Genomic DNA, 14,513 nt, shown 5'->3' with positions numbered 1-14,513 from the left:
ATAAAGAGAGAAGAAGAGAGACACATTGGATGGAGGAAATCAGAGGTAGCCAGAGAGACAAAACACAGAAGGAGAAGCAGAAGAAAAGAAAACAAGTGAACATTCCTCTCAGCGAGGTCAAGCCACTCGGTAAACAAACAAACAACGTTAGCAAGCACACACGCAAAGGGGTGAGGCAGTGTAGAACAACAAAGTGTCTCAGTCGATTGCCTACGCCTTACTTTGTCTCCCCTCATCAGTTACATAAACACAAACAAAGGCCTTTAAATTCAGCTCGGCTTTTTGAAGTGGAACAGTGACATGTGCTGGGTCTCATTTGTTGATGATTAATGCAAAGTAAAAAGAATATATTAGGACTGTAAGAATATATATCCTCCCTTTGATCGAACAGTACTGTTGACCATAATTGTCTGCATGTTGACGTCCCTGCTTTACGCTTAATTACAGCAGAGATACTCCCTTGAAGATTTTCTTTTGTCTCTTAACATTACAGCTCAAATTAGTCAAGCTCAATGTCACAAAACTCATATATAAGAGCAGATATGAAAAGGTTGAACTTGGAGATAATGATATAGTTACTAAACAGCCTATATAAGAGTAGAAGTGTGTGTTTTTTTAAAGGAAGTTTTGCAGAAAATGAAATATCCCCCTGTAGAAAAGAGGGAAAAATCTCACATGAAGTAATCTGATTATGTTAAAAAAGATCTTTCCAATCATTTAAATGCCGTAACTTTTTGTTGCAGTATCCCACCAATACTATCACACTACATATCTCTCCCTCCCTGTCTCCCCCATGCCGTGCAGGTTTTCCTTCCATTGTGGCGTGTGAAACTGAGAGCGCCGCTCACAGCGCCTGGCCAGCGATCCATTCTTCCTGGACAGATTGATGGAAAACAATCAACAGACTATACATCTTGCTTGGGCACAGCAGGTCACCAACACTCATCCTGGACACCTGGACGTACATCCTGGGCTACAGCGCTGAGGTAAAGCGCCAGAAAAGAGGCTGGCTGGGATGGAAACTGACTGATAGGAAGTGAGACGCCAGGTTGGGGGGTATGGAGCTGGCATGAAGCACGCTGTCTGCGTTCTCACTTAGCAGAAATAATCAGTAAACAATGAATCATCAGTGAGGGGCTGAGATCAAGGAGGCTGGAGGCCATGCCGCTCGATGACACACACTGGATCAGCCTGCTGGGAGAGGAGGCCCGAATATCCTTCACCGAGAGGAGCTGGTGTGTCTATTCAATTACGACCGGCAACACGGGCAGCCATGTAACACATTGGCTGTGAGAGAGCACTTAGTGGGCCGTGCGCTAGAGAGCAGCGACTGTCCACACACATCAGAGCATTGAGAAAACAAAGCCTCGCTGTTGCCACACACTCCCGCACACACATAGCCACGCACGTACAAATGTATAGCATCACACTGAGAGGCGCGCGCTCGCGCTCTTCACGCCTCATTTGAAAAGCAAATTGAGTGCATCTTCTTGGGCGAGTCACGGACTAAATCCTGGAAAACGTTACTCCTTCCTCACTTACAGTACCACACACACAGTTGCACGTCATACACCAGACCTTTCATACGGTAAATATATCTTCATTCTATTTAACTCCCCTTCTATCTCTATCTCTCTGTCCTGCAATTACCACACCAAAAATGTCTTAAATAGCTCCCAGAGAAGTAGGACGCTACTCATTTGGGTCAGCTCTGGCCGCCTAAACCCCTTCATTCTGGGACAGAACAAACACTGACACAAAGGCAGAGGGAACGGCCAAGGAGAGCGGCCAGGTCAAGCTGGGAATGTCAAGCAGTAATGACAAAGCAGTTTGCAGAGAAAATGGATCTACAACAGCGCTATTTACAGTAGCTCTCGCCAAAAAACCTCCTCATGTCATGAAACCCAGAACTTTTCACGGTTATGACATTTGTAAATTACACTTTATATGCCCTAATAAACTGTTTGTGACCTGCATTCAGCTGTGGAGCATTAGCTTAACTACCTATAAAGCGTGATAGCAGCTCTGTTTAGTTTATTGGGGAAAGAATTAAAACATAACAATGAAATACACACAAAATCTTTCCTCAGGATAACACACTTAAGTATTAAAAATGCTTATTTCCAGTGTGTCCCTCATTGTTTCCTCATCATGAAACAAAAAACAGCTTATTCTAATTTGATGTTTCATATCAGGAGAAACAAAAACAGGTCTACTCCGGGAATGATGTGTTAATTTTTCCGGGGGTGTTCGCAAAATGAAAGCGAGCCAGTTGTTGGTGGGAGGGGGGGGGGGAGGTTAGAACGCTGAAGGTCTGCATGAGAGAGAAAGAGGCAGCGCTGTTTTAGAGGCTCCTCGACCTCCAAACTCCCTGCTGTCAATCAGCGCAGCCGTCCGTCTCTTGGGGCCGCGCTTTCCTCCAACCCTGGGGGGAAAGCACCGCAGGGAAAAAAGAACACAACCAAACAGATGCAGAGAGCTGCAGGTCAATATGTGTGTGTATGTATGCGTGTGTGTGTGTGTGTGTGCAAGCTTATAGTTTTGCACGCCTGTGGATTCTCAAAACTGCGCATGTGTGCGTCTGCATATATATTTATGTACTATACATGAGTTTATCTGAGGGTGAGAGCTGCATCTGTGTCTATATGTGTGTGCTCTTATGTGTGTGTGTGTGTATGTGTGTGTGAGAGGTAGATTTGTGAGGCAGCCAGTACCTGAGGGAGGGGAGTTCTGCCTGCATATCGATGAGCCAGCAACTCTGCCTCTTTGCCACTAAGCCGTGCACAAACACCACAACCAGCTCAGGACCAGTCCTTTTCAAAGCCTCCCATAACATCTAGTGCGGCTGCCCCCCCCCCCATAAGACCGCACAAAAGAAACAGCATATCAACATGAAAACATCTTTTAAAGAGAAAAAGGCCAGCGCTGAAAATCACGGCACAATCTGCACAGATCTCGCTTCCCCTAAAGCTCAGGGAGGATCATACATGCTTAAAAAAGACGTAGCTTGGACTGTCACCCTCGGGGTCTCATGACTCTGTTTCTAGACTTTATTTGTCTTGGAGTGAAATGTCAAGCTAGTGATACTGTGGTGGTCAGAGACGCAAATGAAAACACACATGTTGAAAATGATTAGAAAGAAAGTGGGGAATAGCTATTCTGTGTGAACCTAAACAGCCCCGAGGCTTGAGAAGAAAAGGAGAATTATGAAGACCTCAACATTCAGATGTCAGAGACATCAGCGGATACAGTCACAAGAATGTAGGATAGATGCACTGTAAGTGTGTTTTCACCTTCTCACTAACACAGTCATGGATATGAAAGTGAAACTAAGCTGAGGGGACGGAAGGCGCTGCCAGTAAACCACATTAGCATCAAATGCAAATGAGAAGGGGGCTAATGGCTGGACAGGTGCAGACTGGGCCTCTAAATGACACACACGCACACACACACATTCGCAGGCACGCACACACACACACACACACACACACACACACACACACATACACACACACACACACAAATGAGATGGATGAATTAAACATGGGTGGGCTCGGCTGGGGGGCTGGCAGGGCTGACATAAAGTCAATGACATACATTATTCACTAGCGCACGTTAGCCCAGCCAAGGCAACACATGACCTCTCACCCCAGGAAGTGCATCCAAACATAACAACCAAAACAATGAGGGGGTTCCCCACTAGAGAGGCAGACAAAGAGGGGGGGAGTGACAAACAAGCTATGCAGCGAAATGCATTAGCTTGGAAAACACAATCTTTTAAACATTGCTAGCTCCTAGGATAATTTGTCCCCTCCAGATGTGTCACTGAACCAGGTGTAGACCTGAAGCAGCCGAGAGGTGAACCAAAACCCGGTGCACAAGTACTAACTACCCACCATGAAGCTGAGAGTCAGTCCGTTCCACTAGCTTGCAGAACAGGAAACCATCGGCCATGACATCATCCTCCCCGGGAGGAGCACTTCCTGCCCGACATTCTTCACTCAAGACACACACACACTCGCCAGGAAATGGCCTCTATCAACACACACACACACTCCTGGGGAAACAACCAACACTGTTGCGGATACACAAGCACAGACACGCATGCAAGGAAATGGGCCACATCAACAGCGGGCTGCAGGAGTGTGCGCAAACGCAAACACTCACAAGCGCACACTCGAAAACAGCAATAAACCTGAAATAACATCATCTGTGCATGTAAATTTGACACCCCCACCACCTCCCCGCACTGTGATTGGAAAGAGGGGGATCATGGGATACGCAGAGCTATCCAGTGGATCCTTATCTCTGGTCACAGAGAGTTTGCCTCCCCCCCTCCAGAGAGGTTCTCCATGCCTGGGGGACACCCTGCGGCAGGCCTGTGGGAGCTGGACAGGCAGGAAAGGGCCACGGGACACAGGTGGTAGGAGGCAAGAGAGGACACACGGGGCCGGAGGGACAGTCATACCCCCAAAGCGAGCAGGGTTGACAGATTAGTCCGCAATTATATGGATGCAGCAAGTAAATTAACAAAAGCAGTTCTGTGGGGAGATAACCTGACAGAAGCGCAGAGGCAATGCTAAGTGATAGCAAAGGTGTACACGGGTGAGAGGGAAATGTGTTTGTGATTTGAGGCCCATCCAGGCAGATGATAGACTGACTAGCAGTGGCTGCATATGATTAACCCCATGCTAACCAGGAGTGATGGAGAGAGGTGGAAGTGGATGTGGGGGGTGGGAGGGGTTAAGGGCTCCCCTCATATTATCCTGCTTCTGTAAGAGGCTAAAGTGGACCACACGTTTCCCTGGGGAAGACATAGAGAGGCGCACAGGAGCTTCTCACCTTTCAGCTGCTTCCTCTGCCCAGTGTCAAGCACAGACCCAACACATCACGCCAAAGTCTCTTTGAATTGATCAAAATTCAAGGTTAAAAACACAACATAATGCAACGACACTGTATCTGACACAGTCAAAGCTTGAAAAACATGAAAAGAGGACAGATTGAGGGGGATGTTTCAACTTCAGTAGAAAACTAAGAAATGTTAAAGTGCTTTTTGCTATCATAGCCTAAACAAATATGCTTCATAATTAAAATCTGCATCATATTGCTCCTTGTAGACACTTTAATGCCCAAACAAATTCTCTCCCCAACAAGAGGCGAGATAAAGAGGGGGCGAATCAGATTCTCCCGAGCGCTGCCGATCCACACTGTACCAGATTTGTTCTCCTAACAATCAAATAAGTTACTCATTAGCTGACTTTATTTTTCCTCATTCCTGCGGTTTTGCTGCAGTGGCCTGTTTCTCCCATCTTAACGAGAGAGAGCTAATTAGGCAATCAGACCCATTACTCTTCCAGAAGAGTTAGAGCTAGCCCAGCTAATTAGGGCTGTAAAATCTAATCATCTCTGCGAAACAGCAGAGGGCTAACGAGCCCTTATTTAACGAACTAAATAACTTCAAGGGTGGAGAGGGGCTGCTGATGGTATTTCTTTATGAATTTGAAGGAGGGGAACTCATGGTAATTGAGTCAGTTTCACCCTCACAGTTGTTTGTTTGTTTATGAATCCCTGATTATTACAACTGCCAAGAATATATTGGTACTAAATGAGCAAACGTATAAACCCTCCTTTCCTTATTCCCCTTCAGTCCCCCCCTTTAAAACAAGCTACCAACCCCCTCCCCGATCGCTCTCCTCTCACCTGACCTATTTTCCTGTCCAGAAAGAGTGCTCGCTGGAGAGGAAAACGGAGATATTGCTGTTGTTTTCCCTCCCCCCTGTTCTAATTTGTTGTTCGTTAATGCTGCCCTCACACCTGAGCCATTGCGCGTCAGGGGAATACCGCCAGTGAGCGACCACAACACATGCTCAGTGTGGGAAAGCTGCTCACAGCAGAAATCCGCCTGTCTCACCAAGGTGGCTCTGCTCAAACTGCGGCAAGCTGATGGAGGGAAAGTTTTAACCGTGGCGAGCCAGGACGGCCCTACAAAGACAGAGCGAATGCACAGATGAGAAACTCAACAAGTATGCACACAGGAAAACAAAAATCAGAAATATGGCACAGAGTGATGGGCAGGCGTGTTGTCTGAGGCCACGTGGTGGGGTGCAGCTGTCTCAGGGAGCGCTGAGGTGAGGCCTTCCGCTTCACTGGAGTGGAACGAGGGTGGCACACGCACACGCGATCTCACGCACACATAGATACACACACAGACACACACATACATACATACGCAGGTAAAGAGTAGCTTTTGACAGAGCGGCAGCGAGAACAGGACAGCTGTGTTCATCAGATAGCACAGGTCACTGCCTCATTAACACTCACACATACACTCAAATGTGAGAAATTCAAATCAGACATAACACCTAAATAACCTATGGTGTACTTCATTTTACCTGATGATGCTGTTGTTTGTTATAGATAACAAAATACAGGCAGAAAAGGAGAAACTTTCTCTTTATAAGTTTGCTCTCTGTTATGGAAGGAACAGCACGCTTAAATCTGCACGCTTCAACAATTGCTCCAGTGTAAACAAATAATTTCCCTCACACTCTACGTCCACGCGAGTGCCACACAGGCACAGGCCGGCCTGTAAATCTACAGGGCTTTTCTTTTTTTCCAACTGATCGTAAATCATGCAAGCTGCTGCATCGGTCAGAGGTAGTTTATGACGGCAGGGGAAAGGTGCACACTCAAAGAAAAGTGTGTGTATGCGGCGAGTGTGTCAAAAGCAGCAGAGAATCTTCGGTAACGCACCCGTCCAGAATGAGATTTATATATATATACACACACACACACACACACCCACACACACTCCAGACTGTAGCTAACCCTAACTGCTCATCAGCCAAGTCATCAGCCCAACCACACAAACACTGTTTGACCACACTTGAAGCAGAACTCAACTGCTCCGTGATTGCTTCTCCACTTCACACACATACCACTGGGATATTATTTACTGCTGTTTCACACGTTTTGCTTACACAGACGATTATGGTTGCTGAGATTTAAACAACCTGTGGCTTCCTTGATTCGGCCTAGAAGTTACATTTTTTCAGCCAGTTCGCACGTCAAAAATAGCTAACTTTCAATGGAATGATTAATTAATTTTATCAATTAAAAAAAACATCTATTATATGTTTCTGCAATGTCGAGATTTCAACATTTGCTGCCTGCATAGTGCGCACAGCTCTTCTTCACACCCATAAAAAGTCCTGTGTGCTTGTGTTTGTGTTTGTGTTTGCGATGACAGCACAGCATCATGTCGGCCGAGGATAAAGGGCGAAGTTTGCTTACCTGTCGATGATGACAGGGTCTGATGGGGTCTCGTTCCTGTTGCCACAACTCTTCTTATCACAGCATCGACTGCAGGGAGGCGAGGGAGGAGAGCGGGGAAAGGGGGGGGAAAGGAGAAAAGGGGTGGTGGGGGGGGTGGGGGTGGTGGGGGGACAAAGGGGAGTTAGTCACCAAGATGTGAACAACAGGGACAGCAAGATAAGATACAGCAGAAATAAAGAGAAGGAGAGGAAGTCAGATGAGCGTATAGGAAAGAGAAAGAGGAGTGAAAGGGCGTGAGACTTTCGTGGAGTTTAAGAAACAGCATGAATTGGATTTCTGTCGGGCTTGTCGAGGTAAGACCGGGGGGCTCTAGCGCTGTAGCGGGGTGAGATAAGCGGGGTGATTTTTAGGCAAAGTTTGGAGAAGAAGAGCAAAAGCGCTGAGCTTGAATCAGGCTGGCTACAAACTTGAATTAGCCTCCAGGGCTCAGGTTAGCTCCGTTTCTGTCAGACATCACAAAACCAGACATCTTATGTTCTCTATTTTTCCTCTGCGCTCGTCCCCTCCCTCTATCCCGCCTCTCTCTCTTGCTCTTTCTCTCTCTCAGAAGTGGGTCACAGAGTGGTCCCACTGGACCTGGGGAGTAGTGCATGCTGGGTAGAAGGGGGTTGCATACTGATGTGACGAGTTCTTTTCTGAATCATTTGACTGCAGCACAATGTAACAGTGTTGTTGTGTGTGCCATCAACCCCCCCCCCTTTCCTCCAAAAAGTATCATCACGTCTGCGCTTACCTTTTCTTTTCTGCCTGCTCGTCTGTGTGCACGCATGCATGTCTGTGAGTGCGTACCTGTATGTGACTAACGTGTGTGCACCTACTGTATGTGTGTGGGAGGAGATGGAGAAAGACACAAAAGAGAGTGAGAGAAAGGGGGAGATAGATTGACCCTCCCCCCTACTTTCTTGAGTCCCCCAGGACAGGAGGCTTGGAGAGCCAGATCAGATTTCTGATCTCGACCGTTTCCTGCAGCATATGAAAACAAGTGGTCTAAATTGCCTTGTGTGATAACCAGGAAGTGGCTACACTTTTGCCACTAGCCATTTTTCCACATGTAACTCCGCATTTTATTTCAAGACGGTTGGTCATTGAGAGACAATCATATGCTGCGTGATGCTTTTATTGATTGTGAATGCACACGACGGCCTGCGAGAGCTATGCTTGCTTTACTACATTCAAGTGTGTGTGTGTGTGTGTGTGTGTGTGTGTATTTTATGTGTAATACGAGTCTGTCCCCCTCTGTACATAGCTCACTGTCAGGACACAGCAAACTGCATGTATTACACAGACTAAGGAGGATGGGTTTGAGTAATGAGCTTTTCCTTGTCCTAATTAGCTGAACATGAGAGGGATGCACACATATACACAGACACTTACACACACACACATGCCTACCAACAGAAATAGGCCAGGGCCCATCTCCCCAACCCACTTTGAGGAAAATGATAAGATTTCTATTGTAATTTAGCAGTGCTCCTCATGTCTTTGCCTCCTCTTTAAACCAACAGAGACACATCCAATGTGAAAAACATTCATCTCGATCCAGACCGTAAAAGCGCTGGCTCCATCCAGAAAAATGACAGTTGTAGCTGAGTGTGTTTTGTCTTACCTGCACATGATCTCGTGGGTTAACAAGACCCGGCACATCTCTGGATTTTTATCCTGGCCTTCGTAGACAATCGCCTAGAGCAAGACAAAAAAAAAAAAAAAAAAAAAAATCAAGATAATTATTGTGATTTATATTTTTATGAGTGACATTCATTCGAACAGAAAAAGTGAACCATGATGCAGGGGCAAATAAAAAAACAACAACAAAAAAAAAACAGAAAAGTGTGTTTGTGTCTTTCATCTGGGAGCAGTGTCGTCTATCTGGCAAATGTGTGTATCGTGGGAATCCAGTCCTCCTGAACAGGAACGCTCTGTTCTGACAGAGACAGTAAGAGAGAAAGCATTTGTGTGTGTGTGTGTGTGTGCAACAGTGCATGTGTGTGTGTACTCCCGCGTGCACATACGTGTTTGTACGTGCACGTGTGTTTATATGCAGTGTACAGTGAGCAGTTGGACTGCCAGACTGGAGTATAGTGCACCATCTGGTCCATACAGCACAGCGTCCAAAAATCTAGTCTGGTTACCCCTCCAACCCCACTCAACATGCTCTCCAGGGCTGTGATCACCCTGCATACACACACACACACACACACACACACACACACACACTGATAAACATGCAAACACACACTCACACATCCATGTGCACTCACAAACAAAATCCCCTCCTACTCCTTTCATTCTAAGGCAAACTCTCTTCAAGCCTAATGGCACTAGAGGCAGAATTGGCAAAACAAAAGACCTGATATCAAAACAGCGTTCAAGAGGCTTATTTTCTTCGTTATCTAATTCATCCTCACAGAGAATTCCCTCAGTGTGCGCCAGCCCACATGTGCGGCTTTGTATTTCTTTGTGTGATTGAATTGGCCATAACACACTCTGGGATAGTTTGTTCTGTTTCACATTGAGGAAATGAGGGTCAAGGTCCTCAAAGAGTGAGCTGGCATGCATCACTGTCTTTCCCAAACACTAACACACAACCGCTAGTGCACCTCACCGAGATATTCACACACCCTATGCGCACAATCACACAGTCAAACACACACGTATACTGCCTGACGCTTGTAAAAACACACACACACCATCCCCACTTACTGGTTGCTGTGCAGAGGTAGAGTATGAGGACACATGTCCTCTACTTTTCTGGGCCTCTGTAAATGTATTCCACAGGTAAGACAGGTCGTTTATCACGGCGGCTGTGCTGTGCTGAAGTTGAGGGTCTCAGACACAGGCATGCAGCGGGGTGAGAGGGGGAGGAGAAGGAGGAGGAGGAGGGGGTGGGGAGGCAGTGGCTGGAAGTGGGGGGGCAAAATCCAGACCAGCACAGGCAGCGAACTGATGCAGAGTTTCATTCTTTGAGCATATAGTTTAATGCAGGACCTCTTACCTGTTTAGTCATGGAGTCAATGAGACGAACATATAAGTCTTGCTCTGTCCTGATCCCTGAGAGAGAGAGAGACAGAGAGACAGAGAGACAGAGAGAGGGGGGTTAATAGTTAAAATGTTACCAGCAGGTTTCATATCACATCTAAAGGAAAGCTTTCCCCATTTTAGGGGAGTATTTAAGATCACAGTTTTATTCATTGTGACTTCCCCTGTGAGCCACTTTAGGTTAAATGAATGAGTTCAAACTGTTACTAATGACTTTCATTATTTGTTGCTTGGAACTTGAAGATTTAATCTACTTTCGTCGATGTGATGTCTACAAACTTTTATTAAGAAACTTAATAGTGAAAATGAGCACAACATTAAAAAACACACATTTTCTAAATTGTAATCCATGTAACTGAATTATTCAATTGAGGCAAAAAGAATTTAAAAAATAATCGTTAAGAAGCAGGATGGAAAACATGCCACTGCCAGAAATAGGCCGACCGGAGAATACAGGCTATATTAACTTTAAGAAGCAGAAAGCATAATAATAATAATAATAATAATAACAATAATAATAATAATTATTATAATAATAATGATAATAATAATAGTTATTTTTAAGTATAATTAATGACATTTAAAGCATTTTACCGGAGACCTGAAGCCTCGATCCTTCACGGTAAATAACTAAAATAAACAGATAAAACTAAACACTCTCAAAACCTCATAACATTTGTTTCCTGACTTTCTTCACTCGGGTTTTGGCGTATCATTCACCCTTTGCTTTTGTTATTGCTCCATAAAAATTATGGAAGCCAAACTCACCGTTACTGTAGAGGAGCTGAAGTCTATAATGGATCCCATTGTTGGTCTTTTCCCCCGTCGTTTCCTATGAAAATTAAACCAAACATTCCCGGTCAGAGCAAGCAAACCATCTCCTCATGGGACTTCTAGTGCGCGTCCACCGTTATGATCTGAACTGGATATTTTTAGATAACATGACTGACATGTCACTTCTATGACTTTGATCACATGTAAATCACATCACGTCGTTTTTTAAAAAAAATCCTCAGACATCCAGAAGAATGAAAAAAAAAAAGCTTCAGACTGTAACTTTAACAGCTTTTTCCTCGTTAAGTCATTCACGTTATTCTGTCAAATTCAATTTTAGACATTTGAAGATAGACGTTAGAACATTTCATTTACAAAACTGACTTGTGAACAAATTAATTAACTTATACTGGAAATAGAAATCGTTTAAAATATTGTTATACAACATTTATCCCATGTATTATTAATAATAATAATTTGACATATATCATTTTTATATCCAGTGAATGAAGTTAAATGTTATTAATGCTGACAAGCACTAGAATCACATTTAGATCAAGTGAATAATAAACAAGTAATAAAATAGAAAATAATAATAACAAACTAATATTTATGAGTCCACTTTTTTATTCCTCTTGCAAACATTTAATCGACGTATCAAAAACGGATATTAATGTGTTTAAAAACTGAAATATCTTGTCTGACAACACCTGCAGGATTATAAATATGATTCAATAGAATTAGTGACAAGTTGCCACTAAAGTTTGTATGCACTTGATTTATACCTTCATGTAAATGGGTGCAAATTGTATTTTGAAGGTTTTGGAATTGTAAAAAAAGAAAAAAGGCCAAAAAAGTCAAAACTCTACAAGACTCGATGTAAAAAATGACACCAGGGAAGCCCTGAGGAGCAGTGATCCCTGCTGTGTGCGTCTGGCCACTTTGTTAAGTCACGTCTGGTAATTTATCACTTTGCCTTAACAGGCTAGTAGACTGTATCAGACATCAGTCGTTCCTCCACTAAAATGTATATATCAAAAGTCTCGTTTTGATTTTATTATCAAATTATCACATGATAAAATAATATTTGTGTGTCGTGCATAAACTCACCTTTTCCTTCTCTACAAAATCAATGTAGGTGGTTCTCTCTATTTCCACCGGCTGACCCTGCCTGTCGTACAAAGCCAGCACGAAGTGGAAGAAGTTGGACTTGCGAAGGTTGGAGGGCGGCTGTTTCTCGAAGTGTGCCCGAGCAAGACCCACTCCGCTGCGGACACAAGCACAAACCAGCACCATGCACGACGACGGCCATTACAATAAATTCAATAAAAACAAGAAGAAAAAAAATTGCAGTGTTAAAGAGATCTGCTTCTAAAATCCAATCTACGTTTCAGTCACTGTTCATTCTAAAACGAGAACCATTTAATTAAAACCCTCACAAACGCTCTTTGTGGTTTAATCAACAATAATTAAACAAATATGTTAAAATATATACAGAGTTAAATATTCGCATTTGTATAATAAACATAATTTGGAGACACCAACAGCTTTCATGGTGGTCTAGGCCTGCAGTTGATAAAAGTGTGCATATATAAATTTTAAACTTGACCAATTTGATTAAAAGTAAAGATTTTTTTTCCAGAACACTTCTAAATTTAAGCTTGAAAATAATATTTATACATGCATTCAGTGAAAAGCAATTATCACAACCAAAAAGGGAGACAAACACCAAAGTGAGCCGAAAAGCCTGAACACAAACCCACAGCACACTTTCCTAACACCAAACTTAATCTGAGCCTACATTTAAACCTCGCGAGCCTGGAGCTTCTTTGAGCTAATTGTGCTTTCCATCCACAAATATGTTAAACCAAGTTTGAGCCACATTTTTAATCATGTTGGACTTAACAGCTAAAAAAAGAACGTATAAAGCCAGCGGGAACAGTGGTTATCCAACAACTACGTCCTCTGGGGACGCATGCTGCCCCAAGTGATACTGCCGCTCCGTCTTTAACACCGCAGATCTTAACGTGTTCTCTCCCCCCGGTCTCCATGCACGCCCCGGTGTCAGCGCAGCGCCAAGGCCGCCTCAGGCTCACCTCTGGGCGGCTGTGTTGGCGTCCAGCACTCCGGCGCCCTGCATCCATGTCCGAACCGCGTTCATCCCGGCCACCATGGGCTCTTCTTTCATACTACTCCCACTCCTCTGGATGCTCTCGTGGATGCCAAACATCAAAACGCACCTTCACACTGTCGCTATCTCTCTCTCACTCTCTCTCCCCTCTCTCTCTCTATCCTCCTCTCCTTGGCTCCCTCCTTTCTTTTTTTTTTTTTTTTTTTCCCCTGCCTCCCCTCCTCTTGCGTCTGTTTGATCGCGCTGTCAAGAGGAGCAAAGTGGCGTGGACTATTTCACTTGGCGTTTAGTTGCGCGTGTGTTTCTCAAAGTACACAAAAGATGCGACATGTGGAAGGAAAAGGGGAGCTGTCAGCATCCAGGGTTAGCTGCACCTCGTGTCAACGACTCCAGAAGAAAAAAAAAAAGCAGGGGAGGGGGGGAATCGGCAGCTATGAAGATGAACAACGTGAGAGCGATGAAAGGGGGAAGCGCAGGATGAGAGGCTGCACGGAGTTGGCGACAGTCCCCCCGGATCAAGGTGCAGCTGACAAAAACACAAGCAAAATGTCAGTTTTCGTAACAAACAGTCCACAGTGGGAAAGAAAGCCGAAGAGATGAAACACGTTTCACCCTCTTTCTCTCCGTTCCTTTATTTACAAAGTCTTCTCCTCTGTTCAGATGAATGAAACGGAAGATTACGCGCAATTAAGAGGCAGTCCTGGGCAAACAGCGGCTCCGCTCCTCCTCGGCTCCTGCTCGGGTGATTTGCGCTCTTTTCTTCCCTGAGGAATCACTTTGGACCATCTCTGGGATACCAAACAGGGGGAGAACTAGTAGGTGAGGGGGGCGTGGTCTACAAGGCGAGCAGGAACGCCCCCAAACACAGTTAATAACACGGACAATCAGCTGTCCACCAACCCCGACCAGCACGCTGCCCGTCCGCCTGCCTGCTGTCCCCGCCTCGTCCCACGCAGTGTCCCGCCCCAGCCACTTAGCCAGAAGCTGTGCGCGGTGCGAGTGTGTGCGCCCATGTATGCCAGAGTATGCGTGTATGTGTGTGTGTGTGTGTGTGCGTGTGTGTCTGCTGTGTCTTTCTGTAGACAATTAATGTATTCACGACTATCAAACATCAACTCAAGGGAGGACATTAGTTTAATCCGTTGCAGTTTTCCCGCTGAGACTAAAAGGGCAGAGTGAAGAGGGGAGCCGGGAGTGGTTGCAACATCTATCGCCTGTTTGCTTCGTTGTCACTTGA

General features: G+C 44.9%; 1 protein-coding gene across 5 annotated transcripts in view; it reads right to left on the bottom strand.

Annotated features, from left to right (window-relative positions):
* ebf1a (EBF transcription factor 1a) overlaps positions 1–14,193 on the bottom strand; it is a 59,519-nt gene extending 45,326 nt beyond the window's left edge. For 2 of the 5 annotated variants that reach the window (XM_044363993.1, XM_044363992.1), the window contains exons 1-6: positions 13,242–14,191; positions 12,256–12,412; positions 11,140–11,203; positions 10,328–10,383; positions 8,942–9,015; positions 7,294–7,362 (exon numbers count right to left, since the gene is read on the bottom strand). In XM_044363993.1, the coding sequence (XP_044219928.1) occupies positions 7,294–7,362; positions 8,942–9,015; positions 10,328–10,383; positions 11,140–11,203; positions 12,256–12,412; positions 13,242–13,375 (554 nt within the window). In that variant the 5' untranslated portion in view covers positions 13,376–14,191. Of the gene's footprint in view, positions 1–7,293; positions 7,363–8,941; positions 9,016–10,327; positions 10,384–11,139; positions 11,204–12,255; positions 12,413–13,241 lie in introns of all 5 variants that reach the window. The other 3 variants (XM_044363991.1, XM_044363989.1, XM_044363990.1) reach the window with 3 other exon arrangements.
* Between the last annotated feature and the right edge of the window lie 320 nt (positions 14,194–14,513).

This window comes from Thunnus albacares, chromosome 10 (assembly GCF_914725855.1).
Source record: "Thunnus albacares chromosome 10, fThuAlb1.1, whole genome shotgun sequence".
Taxonomy (NCBI): Eukaryota; Metazoa; Chordata; class Actinopteri; order Scombriformes; family Scombridae; genus Thunnus; species Thunnus albacares.
The sequence above is the reverse complement of the archived record's forward strand: the minus strand, read 5'-3'. Positions and strand labels throughout refer to the sequence as shown.